The sequence below is a fragment of the Suillus bovinus genome (assembly GCF_016758785.1).
Source record: "Suillus bovinus strain UH-Sbo-P2 chromosome Unknown EDB93scaffold_43, whole genome shotgun sequence".
NCBI classification, from domain to species: domain Eukaryota; kingdom Fungi; phylum Basidiomycota; class Agaricomycetes; order Boletales; family Suillaceae; genus Suillus; species Suillus bovinus.
This window is the reverse complement of record NW_024542099.1, coordinates 233,401-255,964: the sequence shown is the minus strand read 5'-3', so window position 1 is coordinate 255,964 and position 22,564 is coordinate 233,401. Positions and strand designations below refer to the sequence as shown.

The following is a 22,564-nucleotide window of genomic DNA, read 5'->3' as shown; positions in this document are numbered from 1 at the left end:
CGCTGTCCCCTACGACCTGGAGCTTCAATGCCCGCGAAGTTGAAGGCCACCGCTGTCTGCGCGCGAATTATCTCTTCGCGCCGCCTGGATCTCTGCATTCTTCAATGTCGGATGTCACCTACGACCGAATCCCGACACAACCGCAACAAGATGACGACCTCCTTCCTGTCTCCCATGACTTGGACTTGAAGGTCACGCTCGTAGCTCCCATATCCATCTGTCGCAAGGTTCTTCTCTTATCTTCGCCATCATGTAGTAAATGGCTCAATGTATCTCTTGTCTTTGTACTCCTCTTACCGGTATCTACTTCGCAGACCATGGACTGCCTGTGACTTATGGACGCATCTTCCTTTATCGATACGTACTCGACAGACGTTGGACTGTCCATTTCTTGTACGCAAGATTTCCCTTGTTTCTTTTACAGTACGGAATCATCTTTCCATCCACGATTTACCTCTTGGCAATGTTTCCATATTTTCGTATATGTACGACGACCAGTATTAGATATCAGTTTGTAATATCCGAATCCAAATTTATTTGCATAATGCACTCTCCGGAACCTGAAGGTACGTCTGAGGTCGATCGTGAACGCAAGGGAGGTGACGAGCTTTGCACGTGAATCGATAGCACCTTTAAAATCTGTCAAAGAGATTAATTCAATATCGCCAGGTAGACGCGTGAACTTAGTCAAGATATTTAGAGGTGCCTAGCGAAAACTATTATGAGTGTACATGACCAGGATATACTAGGCATGCATATGCGAAATTCAGACTCACCTCAAGCATCGTACATCAAAAAAGCCGTGCGCGATTGGTCGATACTCGCGCATCCATTAATGAATTTTGTGATCTCTGTAGTAGCGTTCAGTGATACGCAAGATCAGGAGTACTGGATCTGCAGCAAACCACGACCGCACCGATACAGCATAGCGTGGTGGAAACAAAACACAGATAGATAATCGATGGATTCCGAAGTTCTGCTCGTGGGTTCGACCGGCCAGGGTTGTTCGTGCTCCGAATCGGGTCGTAATACTTCATATCCACAGTAGCTCGTTTACAGCACAGATAGATCTGATTGAGGTGTGCTTTTGTCTGGAAGACTGGTCTAGTCTCGTTGAGGTTTGATATGTCATTAATGACTAGTCACGTTGGACAATACCGACCTAGGACAACAATAGGAAAGTTAATGGGAACAGAGACTCGTGACGTGCGCATCATGCATCGTGGTCATCGATAGTGCGGATGAGAGCAATATGCATGATGCGTTACACAAGTGTTCTTCGGATGGACTATAGTACTACATAGACCATGCATGATCCGTGGCAAATTTTTCTGAACTCCGCCAAGTTTTTAGATTAGGGAACATTGGGGATCAGACACTCATCTATCCCCTCACCCTCTTCTTTATCCTCGTTCACGACTTTTGAAGATGGATGTACGTGCAGATCAATACCTGGATGCTTATTATCGAGTCCGATCTGATTACTTTTTGCTCAACAGCCGAATTTTGTGCAGGGGCTGCACAATCTATTACTGCAGTCCACTTCAAACGATACCAACCAGCTTAAAGCTGTAAGATCGCTTCATCAAACGCGTTATTAATCGTATTTTCTGACCTCTCATGTTTGTCAGGCAACAGCTCAGCTTAACACAGAATACTACAAAAACCCGGCATGCATATCTGCACTTGCACAAATACTCGCCAGTTCGCCCGAAATCGCGGTGAGCAAACATCATCAGCGTATTTTTTTGGCTCTTCCTCATTGTTATTGGCTATGTGCACGTGAACTTTCGTTCGTTAGGTTCGCCAACTGGCTGCAGTCGAGATGCGAAAGCGTGTTTCTCAAAAGAGTGGCGATCTATGGATGCAGCTCCCGCAAGATGTCCGTTCGCAGATCAAAGACCAGCTTCCTATTTTGATACTTGCTGAACAAGAGTTAGTCTATCTTTTTTTCTTTCAAAAGTACTCTCCTTAGTTCTTGATGCTGTAGGAAGCTCGTCCGACACTCTGCTGCACGTGTGATCGCTGCTGCTGCTAGCATCGAGCTCACAGCTGGAACATGGCCACAACTCCTTCCGTGGTTACATCAGTCATGTACATCAGCGCAAGTCGCGCATCGTGAGGTCGCCATCTTCATTTTGTTCACTGTTCTCGAGAGCATCGTGGAAGGATTCCAGGAGCATTTGCAAAGCTTTTTCAAGCTCTTTGAAGGTCTTCTCAATGATCCTGAGAGTATCGAAGTTCGTATTACGACTGTTCGGTGCGCCTGTCTTTTCGACCAGTTGTAGATGGTAAACTAACCCTACCTCAAGGGCTTTGGGCGTCATTGCCCAGTATATTGACTCTGACGACAAGGCCGACATCGTACGTGGAAATTATCTTTTTCTCACCAAATTTTCTCACTTTGTGCTACAGAAATCCTTCCAAGCCCTTCTTCCTGGTATGATCCAGATTCTCGGGCAATCTATCGAGTCTGGGGATGAGGCTGGTGCTCGTCAACTATTTGATGTATTCGAGACTCTTCTCATTCTCGTGCGTCCTCATTTCAGTCTTTTTTGACTTGGACTTATCTGCGAGACGCCCTGCAGGAAGTACCAATTCTTGGCCCGCACATTGCGGAGCTAGCATCCTTCCTCCTTCAAGCTGGTGGAAACCGCAGTCTCGACTCTGAAATCCGTATTTTGGCCCTCAACGCCCTCAATTGGACTGTCCAATAGTGAGCTTACATTTGAATGTTTCATGAACGCATTCATGTCATCTTTCTAGCAAAAAATCCAAAATCCAAAGTCAGGCCCTTGCAGGAGCCATTTTGGAGGGTCTCATGCCTATTACCACCGAACCTGAACCCGCAGATTCGGACGATGATGCTCCTTGCCGTGTACGTAACTTTGACTATCAGCCGAATGACTTCTGATCATTGTAATTCCAGTCTGCTCTTCGTATCATCGATGGCCTCGCCACGAACCTACCCCCCACCCAAGTCTTCCCTGCCCTCCGAACACTTATCTCTCAGTACTTCTCTTCCCCTGATGCGAACAATCGCCGTGGTGCAATGCTTGCGCTTGGCGTGGCTGTGGAGGGCTGCAGCGAGTTCATGACGCCTTTGATGAGCCACATTTGGCCTGTCATCGAGGCTGGTCTTCATGACGGTGACAAATCGGTTAGGAAGGCGACCTGTATCGCTGTCAGCTGCTTGTGCGAGTGGCTGGAGGAAGAGTGCGTTTCGAAGCACGCTGTTCTTGTTCCTGTGAGCATGGAAATGTTTGTCGTGACTTGATGCCCATGCTAAGATATATATCCACTTTTTAGGTGATCATGGGCTTGGTGCACAATCCTGATACTCAGCGTGCGGCTTGCACTGCTCTTGATGCACTGCTTGAGATCTCGCAGGATGTCATTGAACAATACCTCCAGCTTATCATGGAGCAACTTGCTGGTTTGCTTGACACTGCACCTATTACTGTCAAGACTGTAGTTACTGGAGCCCTCGGTAGTGCGGCACATGCGTCAAAAGAGAAGTTCCTCCCTTACTTCCAGCCGACCATGAACAAGTTGCAGCACTTCCTTGTCCTCACTGGTGAAGGCGAGGAGACCGAGCTCCGTGGCATCGCTATGGACGCTGTTGGTACGTTTGCAGAGGCCGTCGGCGTTGATGTTTTCCGCCCATACTTCGCGGACATGATGAAGCAAGCATTCCAGGGTATCGAGATGGGCAGCGCGCGTCTTCGGGAGTGTAGTTTCCTATTCTTTGGTGTGATGGCTAGGGTATTTGGCGAGGAATTTGCGCCATACTTACCCAGCGTGGTGCCTCCGTTGTTGCTGAGCTGCAAGCAAGCTGAGCATGGCGAGGATAGTGGTGCTACATGTATGCTTATCCTTTATTTCTGAACGAGTGGTTTTCTGATGAATTGTTTCTAGTTTCTAACACTGACGCCGCTGTTGCATTTGCATCCGGATCCTCTCCTACAAATGCGATCTCCGTCACGGATGACGTCGATATCAACGGGAACTCCCAACTTGAGATCGAAGACGTTGACCTTGACAAGATGCTCGAAGTCAATAGCGCGATTGCAGTTGAAAAGGAAATTGCTGCAGATACGATTGGAACACTCTTCTCTGCCACGCGCAACCACTTCTTTCCTTTCGTCGAGCCTTGTGCTCTCGAGCTCGTCAACTTGCTCACGCATTATTACGAGGGTATTCGCAAGTCCGCGACGGACTCTTTGTTAGAGATGGTCAGGACGTTCTACGAACTGAGCGGTGCGCCAGACTGGACCCCTGGTGCGACAGTGGTGAGTTGCAGTTAACATGTCTGAGCATGATGCCAACGCAGCACCTAGACTGTCCCTCTGGAGCAGAGCGTGAAAGAACTTATTGGGCACAGCCTGAAGCCCTTGCTTGAGATGTATGAAACTGAGGATCACAAGTCAGTTGATTCATGTTCAGTTGTGTACTCTTACCGACCAATTCATCACAGGACCGTTGTGGCGTCGTTGTGTCTTGGTCTTGCTGAGACCATCAACAAGATTGGACCGGCATTTATTGATGGCCGTGAGTCAAATAACCAGCACTTTTTTTTTTTTGCTGATGCTGACATTTGGTGGAGATCTCGATGTCATCTGCAGCATCGCGGTACAGGTCCTTGAGCAAAAGGCACTTTGCCAACAAGACCCTGATCAGGATGAATCTGACGAGCCACCCGAAGATCAAGCCGAATACGATTCAGTACTCATTTCCTCTGCAGGCGACTTGGTATCTTCGCTTGCGAATGCACTAGGCAATGACTTTGCGCAGGCATTCAATACCTTCTTCCCTCTTATCTCGAAATACTACGTCAGTTGGAGTTATTTCTTGCGCCTGTTCAGGTACTGACTGTACTTCGTTTGTAGAAGAAGAACCGGTCGATGAGTGATCGCTCGTCTGCTATCGGTTGTCTCGCAGAGATCATTGCTGGAATGAAAGCCTCTGTCACGCCCTCGACAGAACCTCTGATGGATTTGTTCTACCGCGCGCTCAGCGACCCGGAACCGGAGGTCCAGAGCAATGCATGCTTTGCCATTGGTCTTCTCGTTGAACACTCTGAAATTGACCTTTCGCCGCAATATATGCATGTTCTCAGCGCACTCCGCCTCCTATTTGATGTCTCGCCCACTGATTCTTCAGCGAAACTCAATGCAAAGGACAATGCTGCTGGTGCTGTCTCCCGTCTCATCATCCGCAACACTGCTGCCGTCCCTCTGGATCAGGTTCTCCCTGTGTTGATTGGCAGTCTCCCGCTCAAGAGCGACTACCTTGAGAATCGCCCAGTTTTCCGCGCTATTTTCCATCTATTCCGCACGAACCCCCAGTCGCTCTTACCCTTCATGGATCAACTGCTGGCTGTGTTTGCTCATGTCCTTGATCCCAGTGGACCTGAGCAGATTGGGGATGAGACAGGGGCTGAGCTGATTGCATTGATTGGTATATTGAACGCGGAAGATCCAGGGAGAATCCAAGCAGCGGGGCTCAGCGCCTTCATCGGAGCATAATCCATTTATATTTCTTTTCCGTCACGCAAATGTTTTCCTTTATTTGACCGCAACCTTCGGATTCCATATTTCAGTGCCCTCAGCTTTCGTTGATTTAGATTACTTACATGCTACCTTCAAAATTACTCCGAGTCATTTGTTCACAAGGGTAATATGAATTTGATAAATGTTCACAGTCGCGACGCGTTGTTTTTGCATATTTGTTCGTTCCCTCTCTCAATCAATCATCTTTGGCCTTCCAACTGACCAATTAAATAATTCGAAATCTGAGCTCGCTGGCCGACTCGTCTTCCAACGTGCGTCGTCGTCGCGCCTCACGACTCCCATCACTATGATTGTCACTCTTTTAACCCTTTTCGCTGCCGCATCAGCGGGTCTCGCGACAGTCACTGTCGACAATCCGCTAGATGGCCAACTGCCGCTTATTGCTCGTGTTGGCGAAAACTACACTTGGTCCTTCAGCCAGTTCACGTTTTCAACCGACTTGGACCAGGCTCTTTCATACACCGCTCTAAACTTACCAAGCTGGTGCTCGTTTGACAATGCAACTCGGACACTCCACGGCATGCCTTCCGCTGCAGATGAGGGCACGCCGCAGATCACGATAAACGCCTCAGACTCTGAGTCCTCGGCAGCCTCATCGTTCTTTATCTGTATTACGTCCTATTCTCCTCCAACGCTTGAAGTTCCTTTAGAAAAGCAATTCTATGCAGGCAGCTCCGCGCTCTCATCGGTGTTCTTTCTATCCCCCGGATCGGCTCTTGAAACGGACGATTTTGTACTCAGGGTCCCATCTCAGTGGTCCTTCAGCATCGGTATCCTCAGTAATACCTTCTCGGCCCCAAATGATTTATACTATGCAGCCTTGCAAGCCGATGGGACGCCTCTTCCTCAATGGCTTTCATTCAATACAGATACTGTAACCTTCGACGGAGTAACGCCATCTGAAGCTAAACTGCCCACGCCTTACACGCTATCTATAGATGTACATGCGTCTGATCAGGAGGGCTATAGCGCAGACACCGTCTCTTTCGACCTCGTCGTGGCCTCTCACGAGCTGTATGCACTATCGACTCTTCCTACTGTCAATGTCACGGCCGAATCTCCTTTTAACTTCACGATCATGGCTGCCGCTGATTTTACTGGCATGCTGGTGGATGGACAGCCTCTAGAACCTACAAACATCACCGGTTTGTCTATCGATGTGTCCGCGTATAAAAACTGGCTTCAATATGACGAGGAAAGTAGGACGCTCTTTGGGATCCCGCCCTCTGGACTTTCTATAACTAGCGCTACGAACAGAGGACCTGTCCTGCCTGCCATGCTTACCACTGACTTCAATCAGACCTTGGAGACGACGATCTCTCTGGCAGTCGTGACATCCTACTTTTCTGCCTCAGACCTTGGAGTCATCAATGCGGATCCAGGGCAGCAAGTCCATTTCAATCTCGCACAATTCTTCTCTAACAAGGCTGATACTGCCCAAAATCACAACGACGTGAACCTCAGTGTTACCTTTTTCCCCGATGCCAGCAATTATTTGAGCTTCGATCCGGTCTCTGGGGAACTATCCGGACAGATCCCGAGCAACTCACAAGTCCCAAAGATTGTAGTCACCTTCATCGCCTACTCTCATGTTACACATTCCACTTCCCACGCAACGCTATCCGTGGTGTCTCCACAGAAGGAAAATCAGAGCCAGGGACTAGGAGCGGCGAAATCGGCGGGACGCCAAACAACGACGCTGATCTTGTCTGTTGTTTTTGGTGTAATCGGTGGCCTGCTTAGCCTTGGCACCGGTCTGGCTTTGTTCAGGCGTTGCGCAAGGGTTCGAGACTCGGCCTTACTAGGCGAGGAAGGCGCATTCGCTTGGTCAGATGCGGAGAAGAGGTACTACGGGATGGCTCCCAACAGAAACAACAGTCTTCGTGAAGAGAACAAGGGCTACGGCTGGTCTAAGGAGGCAGACACGAGCGCAATTTCGGAGAAAGGCAGTCTTGAGGTCGGTCAGCGACAAGGGAACCCGTTCCAACCCATTGAAAATCTGCCGTCAAACACACATGCAAATCTTGGACTTGGCCTCCGGCGTGTTCCTCAAACGCCTTCAACTGTTTATGCTGATTGCAATGGTGTTATGAAGAAGGCCGAGTTCCTTGGGCGGATCAAGGAGACAGCAAGGAACGTGAGCGACAAGTACAAGCGCAAGGTTACTCCAACAAGGCCTGTCATCGGTTACCCTACGCCATTGACATCAAAACATGCACGTCAGGGCGTGGATGGGCTTCCTCTAGAAGGCGACTACATAGACATCAGGGCCACCGCAGCTTCACAAGATGTACGCGAAAATCCCTTTAACGACCCGGACCTGAAAGTAAAGCGAGCGAGTACGATGACTAGTTTCATTAGTTCTCCATCGAACTCCACGGATGAGAGGTCTATCCCACGAAGGCGAGCCGATTTTGCTCCACCAAGGTCGCCGCGAGGCCCGCGAGAGCCATCACCTGCTGCTCTCAAGGACTCTGCTCATAAAAGGTACATTTTTGTTGCGTCGTATCGCTTGATATTGACTAGAAGCATCTTTCAGCATTATCAGAGACAGTATACAGAGTACAAGCATCGTTTCCTATGAATCACGTCCTGAGACTATCCAGACTATTCACACCGCCGAAGAAAAGCCTCGTCTCAAACCGTTTACGAATTCTTCCCGAGTTCCTCCTCCGCGGTCTCCGCCTAGTAATCAAGCACCACTAGATGTATCTCCAGGAACCAAAAGAATCGTCAGCCAGACAGCAAAGGTCTACCAAGAAGGACGAGACGCGCACCACACTAGTATTGATGAGCTTCGCATGGGTATGCACTATGTTCGCACGCTTGGAGAAGGTCCATCGAACGTGCGCTCTGTGTCCGACGAGTCATTCTCATCGCTCGCATCTTCTCAACCTGGTTTAGGCACTGTCGGCGCAGGAACGGAAAACGCCGTCTCTCGATTCATCGTACGGACCGGCGAGAAGTTCAAGTTCCGCATTCCCATAAAGTCCGCCAACGGTACATATCGCAAGTTGGAGGCAAAACTGATGTCGGGGCAAGCTCTCCCACATTTCTTGCAGTTGGAGCTCAAGGGGCAGGGCGGTGACAGCAAGAGAGTGGTTGAGTTTTATGGGATTCCTACAGAGCAAGATCTTGGGGAGATCCAAGTGGGCGTATTCAATGCGGAGGGTGGGGAATGTCTTGCAAAGGTGATCGTTGAGATCGTTGGAAGGAATAAAAGATCTCCGCCATTGACAGAGTGAGCTGGCTCATATCGTGTCGTACTCGATTTGTCCACATTTCATGGCTTTCTAACGACCAGTGGACTTGGTATTATCTGCAATTGTATGTAATTTGGGTTTGATTCATCTATGTACTTTCTTTAAGTGGTGTACATGCAAACATAACGCTGTTGTCGAACACCTAAGGTTATGCATTGCAATGATTGTGTGCTCTGCTCAGTGTCAACTGTTATCGAATACCTGACATAATATCTAAAGGCAGTGTACGTCTTAGCTCAACTGGGTTCCAAACACTGCGGACCAAGGACTTATCAGCCAGTTTCGTTCCAAAGGGCAATCTTCCACGAAAGTAATGAACAATTTGTACACGTAAAACGGGGGGGACATTGCAGGACGGTTGGCGTGCGAGGTAAATGCGGATTCAGAAAAATGTACAATACACGTGGTGAAGAGTGGTGAGTCGCGTCTGTCTGTACTATAATCATTTTAGTTAAAGGAAGGGGCACGCGATTGAGTGTAAGAAAACTCACATTGATCAATCCAACGTGAATTTACAGTTGTTTCATGACTTCCAGATGAGAATAGCAAGCGATCCGACGTAGAAATAGATAAAGTGCTTGGTTTCTGAAAGAAATAACTCAGGTCACATTCGTTCTCGCAACAGACAGAAGCGCAAGAAAGTTGTAGAAGATCGATGAACGCAAACGGGTTGCATAAACACCACATCCGACGATGGGCCAACAACACAACGCACGAAAGACATACCATGAGTCACGTAGCTGCCAAAGTTCTTTCCGACAACAACGTGCCACGTGGGGCCATGTCGTCTGTCGAATTCTTTCTTGATCTGTGCAGCGATGTCCTTCTCGATGTTATATTTCTCGAGAGCAGCAGAGGCGATCTCAACGCTCTCTTGCTGCATCTCTTCAGTCATATCCACGTTCTTAATGATAGCCTTGGGCCCTCCGGCAGCATTATGTTCTCTAGGGCTAGAGCCAGTGTCGGTAGATGTTACTGCGTTGTCTGCCATGATAGTGGGGCGAGGAAGAGTGTAATCTGGGATGTTTTTTTTTCAGCTTTGTATGAGTTTATATATGTATTAGATAGGCCTACCTTGAGTTTTTGGGCGTGCAGGTGGCAGTTGTGCGCGAATGATTGAAGGGAGAGATCGCACTAGAAAGTGGTGCTGGCTTTAATTTTGAAAACGTGGCTAAAATGGGTAACGTTCGAGTCATCGTGTTTATCTGGACCACATGCTCCCATTGAAACGCGCTCCGCACCCTCCTTTAATATTTCAATAACAACTAATTTCTAGGGTTCAGCAGTTCGTCAGGTGACAATTCGAGTCCATGTTGCATTCTCGCACCATCATTTTATTCTTGCACGATGCGTCTTGGGCGCCATTCTTTTGACTTCTGATCGTGTCCATCGCAGGTGTGCACATGCAACAGAACCTTCGTCACAATCGACATGTGGATCCGAAAGACACGACCCTATCTCCGCATTGCACGCAAGTCGTCTGTGTTCTTGTCGGTTCCCAGAGCCTACTGCTTCGTATTCTTGTCGATTTGGAAACCTCACGTCGCTAGGTGCCGCCGGCATCGCTGACAGCAAGTAAACAAGGTTTTTTTATTTCCAATCGTTTGCATGCCAGGGCTGCGTTGCCTTTAAATTTTGTCGTCTCATGCAGACAACTTCTCGAGTGCCTAGGCACATCCCCCTTGCCCCGCAAAGAATAACTACTGCAATGAGGCGAAACCACCAGCTCACACGCCACACCAACTTTTATTATGTTGACCTGCATGCGCACATCGCGCTTTCATTGTGTCGATAGGCTGTACGTATGCTGTACTACATCCTGCATTTGATATCTCATATCTAGGTCTAATCTTGTTTTACGTTGAATCTCAGTCAGGCCTGGGGACACACGGAAACCTACTGTACACGCAGCGCCGACCAGCACCGAGGAACCTCAGAAAGTAGTCACACGAGGGACAGTCGACGACCATTCCAAACCCGGGGAAACTGCGCTTATCTTGATTAGAGGTGTCAAGACGGTACCTACTCCTCCATTGCATATTAATATCCGGGTGAGTGCCTAAAGACTGGAAAGCATAAATGCTCAAATCAGATAACTTATCGTAGGCTTGAAAAATGTGGGATAAATTAATTTTGGAACGCAATGTACGTCTCCACATACATTGAGATTTAGTGCTCGAACAGCAAACGAGCAAATATTCAACGCTCAATGCTGAATATCGTGGCCAATGGCCATGCACTTCTCGCTTGTCGTACCGAATTAAAGGAGCAGCACGACACTCACGGTTTAGGACCTGATATGGATTCCCTCCGTTATCAAACTGTTATCTCAGCCTACGGGAAGCCATCAAATATCTACTACTATCATTATGCCGCAAGCTAACAAAGAACGCATTCGATGTTTCGACTTAAGTTGGCGTACTTGACACTTCTAATCAAGTGAATACCTTCTGAACCCAGTGTGCTCGCTCTCACCTTTTCGATTCTCCGGCATGACCAGCTCAGAAGGTTTGGCACCCACGGTGTCACAGAATAGAATATGTCTCTATGGTATACAACTGGCCTGCTTGCTAATACATCATTCCGTGTGCGACAAGCACTGGATGGCATCCCGAGAAATTTAATGCTTATGCATTATTACCAATCCGCTCGGGCCGCCGTGACACTCATGTGACATCATGTGCATTGGAACACGGGAACGCCCAGACTTATCTTATGATTGTGGTGTCTGGAAGGCTCTCCGTCGATTCTCTTCCTACCTTCATGTCCCAGACAGAGCGAGAGTCTTTCGCTGACGAGAGGGCATCTTCTACTGCGCAAAACATGCATTGGAGAGCCAAAGCGGATCCAGAGTTTGTATGGCACGCATCTCAAAACCACAAGCGTCAACGCAGTGCTTTACGATCGAAAATCCTTAATTTTGCATGTTTCTTGGCTCTCGTATTGCTGTTACATCGCTTCTGGCCACATCTTTCAACCAGTGTCTTTCCCACTCTCGAGAGCCAGAGGTTACTTGCTGTAGAGGATGTTATGTGTCCACAAGTCTCTGCTATCACACCTTCGAGCCACGCGTTGCTAATCCACACTCTCGATGAGGAATACAGGACCAAAGAGTTCAAACTAAAGGCATACGAGTTACTAGGAGGCGCCGTAAGGATTCCGTGAGTGTTCTTGTCTCGGAGGTCGCCTCTCCTTCATTCAAATGATTATAGGACTGTGTGCTACGACGATCTTGGTACTCCAGAAGAGGACCCGCGGTGGAATGTATTTAATGATTTCCATACATACATCGAACAGCGTTTCCCAAAGGTGTAAGTGACATACATTGGTTATACCAAAGCATCATTGAGAGAGAAACAAGCCACGCCACTCTACAACGCACCAAGGTTGCGACATATGCACTTGTCTATCACTGGCAAGGAACGGATACATCTTTGAAGCCACTTCTCTTGGCCGCGCATATAGATGTGGTCCCCACAAATGCTGCAACCGAAGCTGACTGGATCAACCCCCCTTTCTCGGGCTATTATGATGGTGAGTGGATTTGGGGAAGGGGCAGCTGCGATGATAAGCCTGGAGTGATTGGCATCATGTGAGTAGTATAGAGTAGCCTAAGCGTCATCGCGGTGCTGAGGGTTATGATAGGACGACTATCGAGACTCTCCTAGAGCAAGGGTTTAAACCTACAAGAACCGTCATCGTAGCTTATGGCATCGACGAGGAGCGTGGTGGGCCAACTGTAAGTGTGCTTTTGATTTGACTGAAGTAATTCCAATATCATCACAGGGAGCTGCGGCAATTGGGGAGTATCTTGTAGACACCTATGGAGAAGATTCCATGTCAATGATTGTCGATGAAGGAGGTAAGATGGTCCCTCGATTGAGTTGCACCCGACTTCTCAAAAACATCAAGGAGGATACTCAGACTTGAGCGGCACCATTTTTGCAACTCCCGCGGTTGCTGAAAAAGGGTACTTGGACGTTCGCGTAGACGTTCTCACACCTGGAGGACACTCAAGCAGACCCCCCAGACATACCGTAAGTACACCACCGTACGAGCAGTGACCTGTCTCACAGTACGCAGGGTATTGGTATCCTCGCCAGCGTTGTCACCGAGCTGGAGGCGAACCCGCACATCCCGAAGCTTGCGCGCGACCGAACCTACTATCAGGGTTTGCAGTGCAGGGCAAAGTACGATGCTGGATTCCCCTCTGGGATGCGCAAACTTGTTATCGAATCGCAGACTAGCGATGAGAAATTGCATGAGCTGGAGACAAAGCTTGATGATTTTGATCCAGCATATTCTGCTTCAGCAGGTACAACTCAAGCCATCGGTAAGCAAACAAGAACAATCTCATGTTGGCGGTTTGAAGGAACAGTTGGTCAGATATCATATATGGTGGCGTTAAGATCAATGCACTGCCTGAAGCCGTTTATGCCATTACAAACCACAGAATCGCCGACCACAGGTATGCGAAAGCGTGTCGCTATCTAGACCAGTCTGCTTACAATGAACCAGCTCTGTTTCTGAACTTCAAGACCGATTTGCGAGCATCGTCGCACCTGTTGCGGCAAAGCACAATATGTCCTTAAATGCATTTGGGACGAAAATCGGCATCGAGGCATCTACATGGGGTCTTGTGAAGGTTTCAGATGCATTTGGCTCTGCATTAGAACCCGCACCTGTCACCCCAACTACCGGTAGCGGGCCATACGAACTACTTTCGGGTACTATCTTGTCCACGCTAAAAACCAACCTCCGTACGGACGACTTCCCTGAGTTTTCTGTCGTATCACCTGGCCTTTCACTAGGTAAATTAGCACGTTTATACTTCATATCGGTCAATGGCTGACGTTTTTATCCAATAATCACAGGAAACACGGGTAGGTGGCGTTGATGACGAGAACACGGAGATTACCTGAACATGCGTTTTCAGACACGAGGCATTACTGGAGCCTTACTAGACACATTTTCCGATATGGTCACCGTGGTACTACTGATGGCTATAATGGCGCGCATACTATTAATGAAGGTAAGCAAGGCTGCCGCACTACCTGCTATTTTACTCAATAACATGGCGGTCTCGATCTTTAGCCATCAAAGCAGAGGGCTTCTTGGAACAAATTCGTTTCTTCACGAGGTTGATCTTGAACGCTGACGAAACTGACCTCTTGGATTGATTCTGAGTACGATGGGAATGGGATCTAGAAATAGCCCCTATGTCGCTTGTTACTTTTAGGTGATTTCGCTTGTATTTGCCGCGGTCACCGCGTGTGTACTAAGATGGTGTGCTAAACAAACGAATAAACGAATTTCGCATGGAAAACTTTTTGTTGGGGAGGTTACATAAATGACAGTATTTCCACGTCGCTCCTATAGCAAAGAGTCAAGTATCGATAGTATAGTCACAGCCGTGCCGTATCGGCTTGTTCTGAAACCAGTTTCGAAACATTTTCGTTAATCAAGAACCATTGACACAGAGATGCTTATAATTCATTATTACGTAACAATATACATACTTTTGGGGCTCAGAGAAGTAAAATACTTGACAAGCCCCAATCATATCTGCGTCCCACTCGCCTTTTCTCTTTCTCCCATCATTATCTCCCATCTCTTGCATTGACGTCTGCCCGCTGTTCATCCAATAATCAATCACTGGTGGCAACAATGTCGGCTTACGATCACTCAAAAGTAGCCCACTTCATAGGTACGCGTCAATAGTAAATAATAATAACGCGTTTTGAATGTCGATCTTGTTTTCAGGTGGAAATTCACTTGATAAGGCTCCTGCTGGTCGTGTTACGGACTTCGTAAAGGCTCATGGCGGTCATACAGTCATCACGAAGGTAAGCCATCTCTCGGATTCTTTAAATTGTGCTTCATCCGAACCCCATTCATTGAATATGACTGATCAATTCTTGTCTTTTATAGGTACTTATTGCAAATAACGGTAAGCACTCGAACAAATCATGCTGCCAATGCTAACTCATAATCCACAGGCATCGCGGCGGTCAAGGAGATTCGGTCCATCCGCCAATGGAGTTATGAAACGTTCGGAACAGAGCGAGCTGTCGAGTTTACAGTCATGGCAACTCCTGAGGACCTCAAGGTAAATGCTGAGTACATCCGCATGGCGGACCAGTACATCGAGGTCCCAGGAGGATCAAACAATAACAATTATGCCAACGTCGACCTTATTATCGATGTTGCCGAACGTGCTGGTGTGCATGCCGTCTGGGCAGGATGGGGTCATGCATCTGAAAACCCTCGACTACCTGAAAGTCTCGCTGCATCGAAGAACCGTATAGTGTTCATCGGACCCCCAGGAAGTGCCATGAGGAGCTTGGGAGACAAGATATCAAGTACGATCGTCGCTCAGAGCGCGGACGTTCCCTGCATGGCTTGGTCGGGCTCTGGCATATCGGAAACTACCATGTCAGAGCAGGGTTTCGTGACGGTTCCTGACAATGCGTACAAGAACGCTTGTGTCACAAGTGTCGAGGAGGGTCTCACCAAGGCTGAGATTATTGGATATCCAGTTATGATCAAGGCCAGTGAGGGCGGAGGAGGAAAGGGCATTCGTAAAGTCGATCATCCGGATGCGTTTAAGAATGCATTCCACGCTGTTGCAGGGGAAATTCCAGGTGCGGCGATTTAATTCGACTTGAGCGTCCCCTCACCTACCTTCCCCCAGGATCGCCCATCTTCATCATGAAGCTAGCTGGTCAAGCACGACACTTAGAGGTTCAGTTGCTCGCCGATCAGTATGGCAATGCCATCTCTTTATTTGGACGTGATTGTTCCGTTCAACGTCGCCACCAAAAGATTATCGAGGAAGCCCCGGTCACTATTGCAAAGGAGGATACCTTTGAGCAGATGGAACGTGCAGCAGTCCGGTTGGCGAGGCTAGTCGGATATGTCAGCGCAGGAACAGTTGAATGTATGCGCATTGTTCTTCACGGGCTCTCTTAAATTTACTGACTTATTTCCCTCCAGATCTCTACAGTCACGCGGAGGACGTGTTCTACTTCCTTGAGCTGAACCCTCGTTTGCAAGTCGAGCATCCGACGACTGAAATGGTTTCTGGCGTCAATTTGCCTGCTGCGCAACTACAGGTAGCCATGGGGATTCCTCTCCACAGGATTCGTCATATCCGCACTCTTTACGGCGTAGCCCCTAATGCTTCGTCCGAGATCGATTTCGACATGGTGAAGCCCGAGTCGAATCAGCTTCAGCGCAAACCGCGTCCCAAGGGTCATGTTGTTGCAGTTCGTATCACTGCCGAGAACCCTGACGCTGGATTCAAACCTTCATCTGGATCTTTGCAAGAGCTCAACTTCCGTTCCAGTACGAATGTGTGGGGTTACTTCTCCGTCAGCACTGCAGGTGGTTTGCATGAGTTTGCTGATTCTCAATTTGGTCATATTTTCGCATATGGTGAGGATCGATCCGAGAGTAGGAAAAACATGATCGTCGCGTTGAAGGAGCTTAGCATTCGTGGTGACTTCCGAACTACTGTCGAGTATCTCATCAAGCTCCTTGAGCTCGAGGCGTTCACCGAGAACACCTTCACAACCGGATGGCTGGACACCCTTATCAGCAACAAGCTTACCGCCGAGCGTCCCGACGCTACTCTTGCTGTCGTCTGTGGTGCCGTGACGAAGGCTCATCTTGCTGCTGACGCTTGCATTAGCGAGTACAAACGCATCCTTGACAAGGGTCAGGTTCCGGCTCGTGACCTGCTCAAAACCGTCTTCGGTGTTGATTTCATCTATGAGAACACGCGGTATAACTTTACTTGCGCTCGCTCCTCCAAGAATATGTGGACGCTGTTCTTGAACGGTGGCCGGACCATGGTTGGTGCTCGTCCGCTGGCTGATGGTGGATTGCTTGTCATGCTCGATGGCCGGAGTCACTCCGTATATTGGAGAGAGGAAGTAGGCGCGCTGCGTCTCATGGTCGATGCGAAGACATGTTTGATTGAGCAGGAGAATGATCCCACTCAACTCAGAAGCCCGAGTCCCGGCAAGCTTATCAGGTTCCTTGTCGATAGCGGCGATCATATCAACGCTGGTGAGACCTACGCAGAAATTGAGGTAAGTTTTCTATAGTATAGACGTGATGTTTCAGCGCCTGAGTTAGTTACCCCTAGGTCATGAAGATGTACATGCCACTCGTAGCTGCTGAGGACGGCATAGTCCAGTTCGTCAAGCAGCCTGGTGTCAGTCTTGAACCCGGTGACATTCTTGGCATCCTTACCCTGGACGACCCAGCTCGCGTCAAGCACGCTAAACCTTTCGAAGGCCTCCTCCCTCCTATGGGTCTTCCTGGCATCATCGGCAACAAGACCTATCAGCGTTTCGTTCGTTGCATGGGTACACTCAACGACATTCTTGAGGGCTATGACAACCAGGCTATCATGGCTTCGACCTTCAAGGACCTCATTGAGGTGCTGCATGACCCTGAGCTTCCTTACTCTGAGGTCAATGCTATCTTATCTGCACTTTCCGGCCGCATGCCCGCAAAACTTGAAGAGGGTATCCGTGGCGCGATCGAGACCGCCAAATCAAAGAGCGACGCTCACGAGTTCCCTGCAGTGCGCATCAAGAAGGTGCTCGAGCACTACGTTCAGGACTCCATCTTGTCCCAAGACAGGGCAATGTTCCGCATGCAGCTCACTGCTTTGTATGATGTCCTAGAGCGCTTTATGGGTGGTATGAAGGGCCACGAGGTGCACACAATCGCCAACCTTCTTTCTGCATACGAGCAGACTGAGAAGCTTTTTGGTGGAAGCATTGAGACTCGGGTCCTCAAGCTTCGAGAACAACACAAGGACGATCTCGACAAGGTTGTCGCACTTGTACTCAGTCACACGAAGGCGCAGAGCAAGTCAAAACTAGTGCTGGCTGTGCTTGACTATGTCAAGACAAGTGGTTTGCCTGTTTCGAACGCAGAAAGTCGACTTTATCAGGTCCTCAACGACCTTGCAGCTCTTGAATCCAAGTACGGTCCTGTAACTTCTCTCATTGTAATCGCTTACCGAGGACCTTCAGATCATCCACCTCCGTTTCTCTTAAGGCTCGCGAGGTTCTTATTCTCGGGCAGATGCCGTCGTACGAAGAGCGTCTCATTCAAATGGAGGCTATTTTGAAAGCATCGGTGTCTTCGAGCGTTTATGGCGAATCTGGCACTGCTAACAGGTAAAACAATCAATTTGATGTTGTAACTGCTGCTAAAGCCTATTCAGGGCTCCGTCTGCTGAAATTTTACGAGAGTTGAGCGACTCGCGTTATACCGTCTACGACGTCCTTCCTGCATTCTTCTCGCACTCCGACCCAGTCGTCACAATGGGTGAGTCTTTAATTTGATGAAACTGATGGAGTAATTTTGACCGGGAACGTCCATCAGCTGCCTTCGAGGTTTATATCAGACGTGCTTACCGCGCTTACTCACTTCTATCGATTGACTACGAGGAGGGTGATGGTTCGGATGATGGCGAATTGCCGAGCGCTGCCACTTGGAGGTTTAACCTTGGTCAATCCCATTCGCCACCATCGACTCCAAGCGTCACTGCACCGTGAGTTCACCGTACAACGGCTTCTTCATTCGACTCACTCACTTGATCACAGCGACCCTCGTCGCCAGGGCTCAGTCAGCGATTTAACCTATCTCATAAGTCGCAGCCAGTCTCAGCCTATCCGAACTGGTGTTATTTCATCATTCTCTGACCTCGCTGCCATGGCACGAGGCTTCGAGAAGGTTGCCGACCTCCTCCCTATGTTTGACGTTGAGGAATTCAGCCAGCGTTATGGCAACAGCCAGCCGCCTAACGTGATGAATCTGGCACTCCGTATCTTTGACAAGACCGATGTCATTGCCGAAGAAACTTGGGCGGAGCAATTGACAAAGTTCTTGAACGATCGCAATGGTGTACTCGCAAAGCGCGGTGTCCGTCGCGTAACTATTCTCATCTGTCGCCGTGGGCAATACCCGATGTACTTCACCCTCCGCAACTCCGGCGGCTCCTGGGTCGAGGAGCAAGCCATCCGTAATATCGAACCGGCTCTTGCTTTCCAGCTGGAGCTCAGCCGTTTGTCCCACTACAAGCTCACACCATGTTTCGTCGAGACCAAGCAGATTCACATTTACCATGCCGTTGCTCGGGAGAACCAACTAGACAACCGCTTCTTCATTCGCGCACTCGTCCGTCCCGGACGCCTACGTGGCTCGATGAGTACCGCAGAGTACCTTGTTTCTGAAACTGATCGTCTCGTCACAAGCGTTCTCGACGCCCTGGAAGTTGTCAGTGCACAACATCGTAATGCTGACGTCAACCACATCTTCATGAACTTCGTCTACAACCTCGCAGTCTCATATGAAGACGTTTTGACAGCTATCGCTGGATTCATCGAGCGACACGGAAAACGGTTATGGCGTCTCCACGTCACTGGTTCTGAAATCCGCATCGCCCTGGAGGATAGCGAGGGCAATGTTACCCCTATTCGCTGCATCATAGAGAACGTATCTGGATTTGTGGTCAACTTCCATGGTTATCAGGAGATTACAACAGACAAAGGAACCACTATCCTGAAATCCATTGGAGAAAAGGGGCCTCTCCACCTTCAGCCCGTCCATCAGCCGTACCCAACCAAAGAGTCATTGCAACCCAAGCGTTATCAGGCGCATCTTATCGGTACCACATATGTCTATGACTTCCCCGAGCTCTTTTCCAAAGCCTTGCACAACCTCTGGATCAAGGCTCGTGCGACTGATTCTTCCTTGAGCTTGCCTAAGAGCACTCTGGAAGCGAAGGAACTCGTGCTTGACGAGCACGATGAACTCGCAGAAGTTGAGCGTGCTCCAGGAAATAACACCTTCGGTATGGTTGCTTGGGTATTCACTCTCAGAACGCCTGAGTATCCCGACGGGCGCAAGGTAGTTGTGATCGCCAATGATATCACCTACAAAATTGGCTCGTTTGGTCCCATCGAAGATCAGTTCTTCTACACGGTCACCAAATACGCTCGCGAATACGGCCTTCCTCGCGTTTACCTTTCTGCCAACTCTGGCGCTCGTATTGGCCTTGGAGAAGAAGTGATGAACCTCTTTTCCTGTTCCTGGAACGACGATGGGCATCCTGAGAAAGGCATCGATTATATTTACCTGACTCGGGAGAACTACCTGAAGGTTCAAGAGAAGGCTGCTGCATCTGTGCGCACAGCTGAGATAGAAGTTAATGGCGAGGTGCGCTACAAGATAACCGATATCATAGGTTTGCAGGACGGTCTCGGTGTGGAGAGTTTGAAGGGATCAGGACTGATCGCTGGTGAAACATCACGAGCATATGACGATATCTTTACCATCACTTTGGTCACCGCTCGGTCAGTTGGAATCGGAGCTTATCTCGTACGTCTTGGAGAACGTGCAGTGCAAGTCGAGGGCCAGCCTATCATTCTCACTGGTGCTCCAGCCCTAAACAAGGTGCTCGGACGGGAGGTGTATACCTCCAACCTGCAGCTTGGAGGGACACAGATCATGTACAAGAATGGTGTATCGCATCTCACCGCTAGCAGCGACTTGGAGGGTGTCACGCACATCTTGCAGTGGTTATCATATGTGCCAGAGTCGAAGGGTGACTCCCTGCCTATTCGTGAAACTTCAGATTCTTGGGATCGCGATATCGCCTACACCCCCCCCAAGGGCCCGTATGATCCTCGTTGGTTCATTGAAGGCAAAGAAGATGAACACACATCACTATGGCTCAGTGGCTTCTTTGACAAGGGGTCCTTCCAGGAGACACTCGGCGGGTGGGCCCAGACTGTCGTCGTTGGACGTGCACGTCTTGGTGGTATTCCTATGGGTGTTATTGCTGTCGAGACCCGGACGATTGAGCGCATTGTTCCCGCAGATCCTGCTAACCCAGCGTCGTTTGAGCAACGAGTTATGGAGGCAGGTCAAGTCTGGTACCCCAACTCTGCCTACAAGACCGCCCAGGCCATCTTCGACTTCAATCGTGAGGGACTCCCTCTTATCATCTTCGCTAATTGGCGTGGGTTCTCCGGTGGTCAGCAGGACATGTATGACGAGGTGCTCAAACAAGGCTCAAAAATCGTTGACGGGTTGTCCGCCTACAAACAACCTGTCTTTGTTTACATCGTCCCCAACGGTGAACTGCGCGGCGGTGCGTGGGTCGTCCTTGACCCCTCGATCAACCCGGAGAAGATGCAGATGTATGCAGATGTCGAGGCTCGTGCTGGTGTTCTCGAGCCGGAAGGTATCGTTGAGATCAAGATGCGCCGAGATAAGATCTTGACATTGATGGAACGTCTTGACTCTACGTACGCTGAGCTTAAGCAAGCCAGCAAGGATGCCAGCAAGACTGCCGAGGAGAGAGCCCAGGCAACGCAAGCATTAGCCAACAGGGAGACCTTTTTGCAGCCCACGTACAAGCAGCTTGCTTTGCTTTATGCTGACCTCCATGAGTAAGTGTTCCTAACCTCACAAGATGACTTTTGTCTGATTTATGTACAGTCGCTCTGGGCGAATGGAAGCCAAAGGTTGTGCGAAACCTGCTGTATGGAAAGATGCCCGGAGATACTTCTACTGGGCCCTTCGTGCTCGCATCGCACGCTCCGGCTTGCTCGAGCAGATTGAAGATAGCAACCCTGAGATGGAGTCCGAGGAGCGCGCCGCATTATTGGACTCGCTTATCCCTGATGTTGACTTGTCCAACAATCGTGCTTTGGCCGAAGTCCTTGAGCAGCTCGACATCACGCAGACCTTGTCGAAACTCAAGGCTGATCATCTACTTAGCCACTTTGCGGAGGTTGCAGAGGAAGACCGCAAGGCTTCCCTAGATGGTCTCATTCGCATCATTGACAGTCTCTCGGACGGCGAGAAGATGACCTTGCAATCTGCCATACAAAATCCCATGCGCTCAGTCGGTAAGCTTGGTCTGGTCGTTCTGTTGGGTTAGTTCTGACGCAATGTGGCTCCAGGACCTCCTTCGTACTCTAATTGAACACGACCTGCTCTGATATTTCCTGACTGTTTTCCACGATTTCTACTACGGCTTTACAATAACTCATTCTGCTTAGACTGCACACATAATACCTCGCATAGATGTCTACAACACACGAGTATGAAATGATGTCAATCTGTTCGCCACGCGATGCTACTTTATCTGAATAGTGGTTGCACCTGCAATGTGTTATAAGCTACGTACGCGGGAGAGCCCGCTAGTCATCGACATTCAAGCTTAGTCGATTCCACGCCAAGCAAACTTTAACCCTGCTACACGAGTCTACTCGAAGAATCGACGAAGTTACACTTACAATCAACTTACAAGCTTGGGCTCGCAATAGATGTCACGAGGATGAGTCTCAACTGAAAACAAGCCACCTTGCTTGCAAAGCAAGGTCATTTGGTATGCGACGAGATCTGACGGACTATGTGCCAATAATACTAGTTATGAGGTGCGAGGACTCAGAATGTCATTCTCTGCTCAACCTCGTAACTGAGTATGTACATACTGCATTGCTGTATACAGGCGCGTTCATGTTGATTATGTCCGTGAACCTGAATTAAAGAGGAATTATGGCCCACGAATGTCATGAAACGTCAGAGGCCCGAAGGACCTATTATTCCATTATTGCATTTAGATCTACACGAGGCATGGTAATAAAAACATAAGTAACTCGGTGCCTAATCATACATATCACCATTCGA

The 22,564-nt window shown here is 49.0% G+C and overlaps 5 protein-coding genes across 5 annotated transcripts; 4 read left to right on the top strand and 1 right to left on the bottom strand.

Annotated features, from left to right (window-relative positions):
• Positions 1-1,342: 1,342 nt before the first annotated feature.
• Positions 1,343-5,797, top strand: EDB93DRAFT_1157085 (armadillo-type protein). The gene is made up of 16 exons (XM_041449914.1): positions 1,343-1,434; positions 1,500-1,571; positions 1,632-1,721; positions 1,802-1,935; positions 1,991-2,260; positions 2,313-2,364; positions 2,416-2,532; positions 2,589-2,716; positions 2,767-2,878; positions 2,930-3,247; positions 3,310-3,865; positions 3,919-4,292; positions 4,341-4,426; positions 4,478-4,551; positions 4,607-4,833; positions 4,890-5,797. Exons 1-16 carry the CDS (start codon positions 1,429-1,431, stop codon positions 5,526-5,528), a joined length of 3,255 nt encoding a protein of 1,084 aa, XP_041305981.1. The 5' UTR covers positions 1,343-1,428; the 3' UTR covers positions 5,529-5,797.
• A 62-nt stretch (positions 5,798-5,859) lies between these two features.
• Positions 5,860-8,818, top strand: EDB93DRAFT_1252162 (uncharacterized protein; the record flags this gene model as incomplete). Its single annotated transcript, XM_041453255.1, has 2 exons — positions 5,860-8,060; positions 8,113-8,818. 2 exons carry the CDS (start codon positions 5,860-5,862, stop codon positions 8,816-8,818), a joined length of 2,907 nt encoding a protein of 968 aa, XP_041305980.1.
• Positions 8,819-9,249: 431 nt separating this feature from the next.
• EDB93DRAFT_1157084 (outer dynein arm light chain 8) lies at positions 9,250-9,933 on the bottom strand. Its single transcript, XM_041449913.1, has 2 exons — positions 9,563-9,933; positions 9,250-9,421 (listed from the first exon to the last, which is right to left on the bottom strand). Exons 1-2 carry the CDS (start codon positions 9,825-9,827, stop codon positions 9,360-9,362), a joined length of 327 nt encoding a protein of 108 aa, XP_041305979.1. The 5' UTR covers positions 9,828-9,933; the 3' UTR covers positions 9,250-9,359.
• Positions 9,934-11,836: 1,903 nt separating this feature from the next.
• EDB93DRAFT_1292609 (uncharacterized protein) lies at positions 11,837-14,175 on the top strand. The gene is made up of 11 exons (XM_041454578.1): positions 11,837-11,997; positions 12,049-12,147; positions 12,198-12,428; positions 12,482-12,575; positions 12,623-12,698; positions 12,749-12,873; positions 12,920-13,169; positions 13,223-13,304; positions 13,355-13,659; positions 13,773-13,868; positions 13,931-14,175. The coding sequence occupies exons 1-11, from the start codon at positions 11,867-11,869 to the stop codon at positions 14,014-14,016; spliced, it is 1,575 nt and encodes a 524-aa protein (XP_041305978.1). The 5' UTR covers positions 11,837-11,866; the 3' UTR covers positions 14,017-14,175.
• A 236-nt stretch (positions 14,176-14,411) lies between these two features.
• Positions 14,412-22,130, top strand: EDB93DRAFT_598258 (acetyl-CoA carboxylase). The gene is made up of 13 exons (XM_041456813.1): positions 14,412-14,543; positions 14,600-14,682; positions 14,768-14,786; positions 14,836-15,480; positions 15,531-15,776; positions 15,833-16,932; positions 16,989-17,839; positions 17,890-18,036; positions 18,084-18,187; positions 18,245-18,413; positions 18,466-21,318; positions 21,368-21,780; positions 21,835-22,130. Exons 1-13 carry the CDS (start codon positions 14,504-14,506, stop codon positions 21,855-21,857), a joined length of 6,693 nt encoding a protein of 2,230 aa, XP_041305977.1. The 5' UTR covers positions 14,412-14,503; the 3' UTR covers positions 21,858-22,130.
• The last annotated feature ends 434 nt before the right edge of the window (positions 22,131-22,564 follow it).

Bases quoted from the DNA above. Each gene is read 5' to 3' on its own strand.
- EDB93DRAFT_1157085 (XM_041449914.1), top strand. The intron at 2,533-2,588 runs GTGCGTCCTCAT...GACGCCCTGCAG, and splicing joins TCGAGACTCTTCTCATTCTC to GAAGTACCAATTCTTGGCCC. The intron at 4,552-4,606 runs GTGAGTCAAATA...CATTTGGTGGAG, and splicing joins ACCGGCATTTATTGATGGCC to ATCTCGATGTCATCTGCAGC.
- EDB93DRAFT_1157084 (XM_041449913.1), bottom strand. From the start codon at position 9,827: ATGGCAGACAACGCAGTAACATCTACCGACACTGGCTCTAGCCCTAGA. The intron at 9,422-9,562 runs GTATGTCTTTCG...TATTTCTTTCAG, and splicing joins TGGCAGCTACGTGACTCATG to AAACCAAGCACTTTATCTAT.
- EDB93DRAFT_598258 (XM_041456813.1), top strand. From the start codon at position 14,504: ATGTCGGCTTACGATCACTCAAAAGTAGCCCACTTCATAG. The intron at 18,188-18,244 runs GTGAGTCTTTAA...AACGTCCATCAG, and splicing joins CGACCCAGTCGTCACAATGG to CTGCCTTCGAGGTTTATATC. The intron at 18,414-18,465 runs GTGAGTTCACCG...ACTTGATCACAG, and splicing joins ACTCCAAGCGTCACTGCACC to CGACCCTCGTCGCCAGGGCT.
- EDB93DRAFT_1292609 (XM_041454578.1), top strand. From the start codon at position 11,867: ATGTGTCCACAAGTCTCTGCTATCACACCTTCGAGCCACGCGTTGCTA. The intron at 12,874-12,919 runs GTAAGTACACCA...CACAGTACGCAG, and splicing joins GCAGACCCCCCAGACATACC to GGTATTGGTATCCTCGCCAG. The intron at 13,305-13,354 runs GTATGCGAAAGC...ACAATGAACCAG, and splicing joins CACAGAATCGCCGACCACAG to CTCTGTTTCTGAACTTCAAG.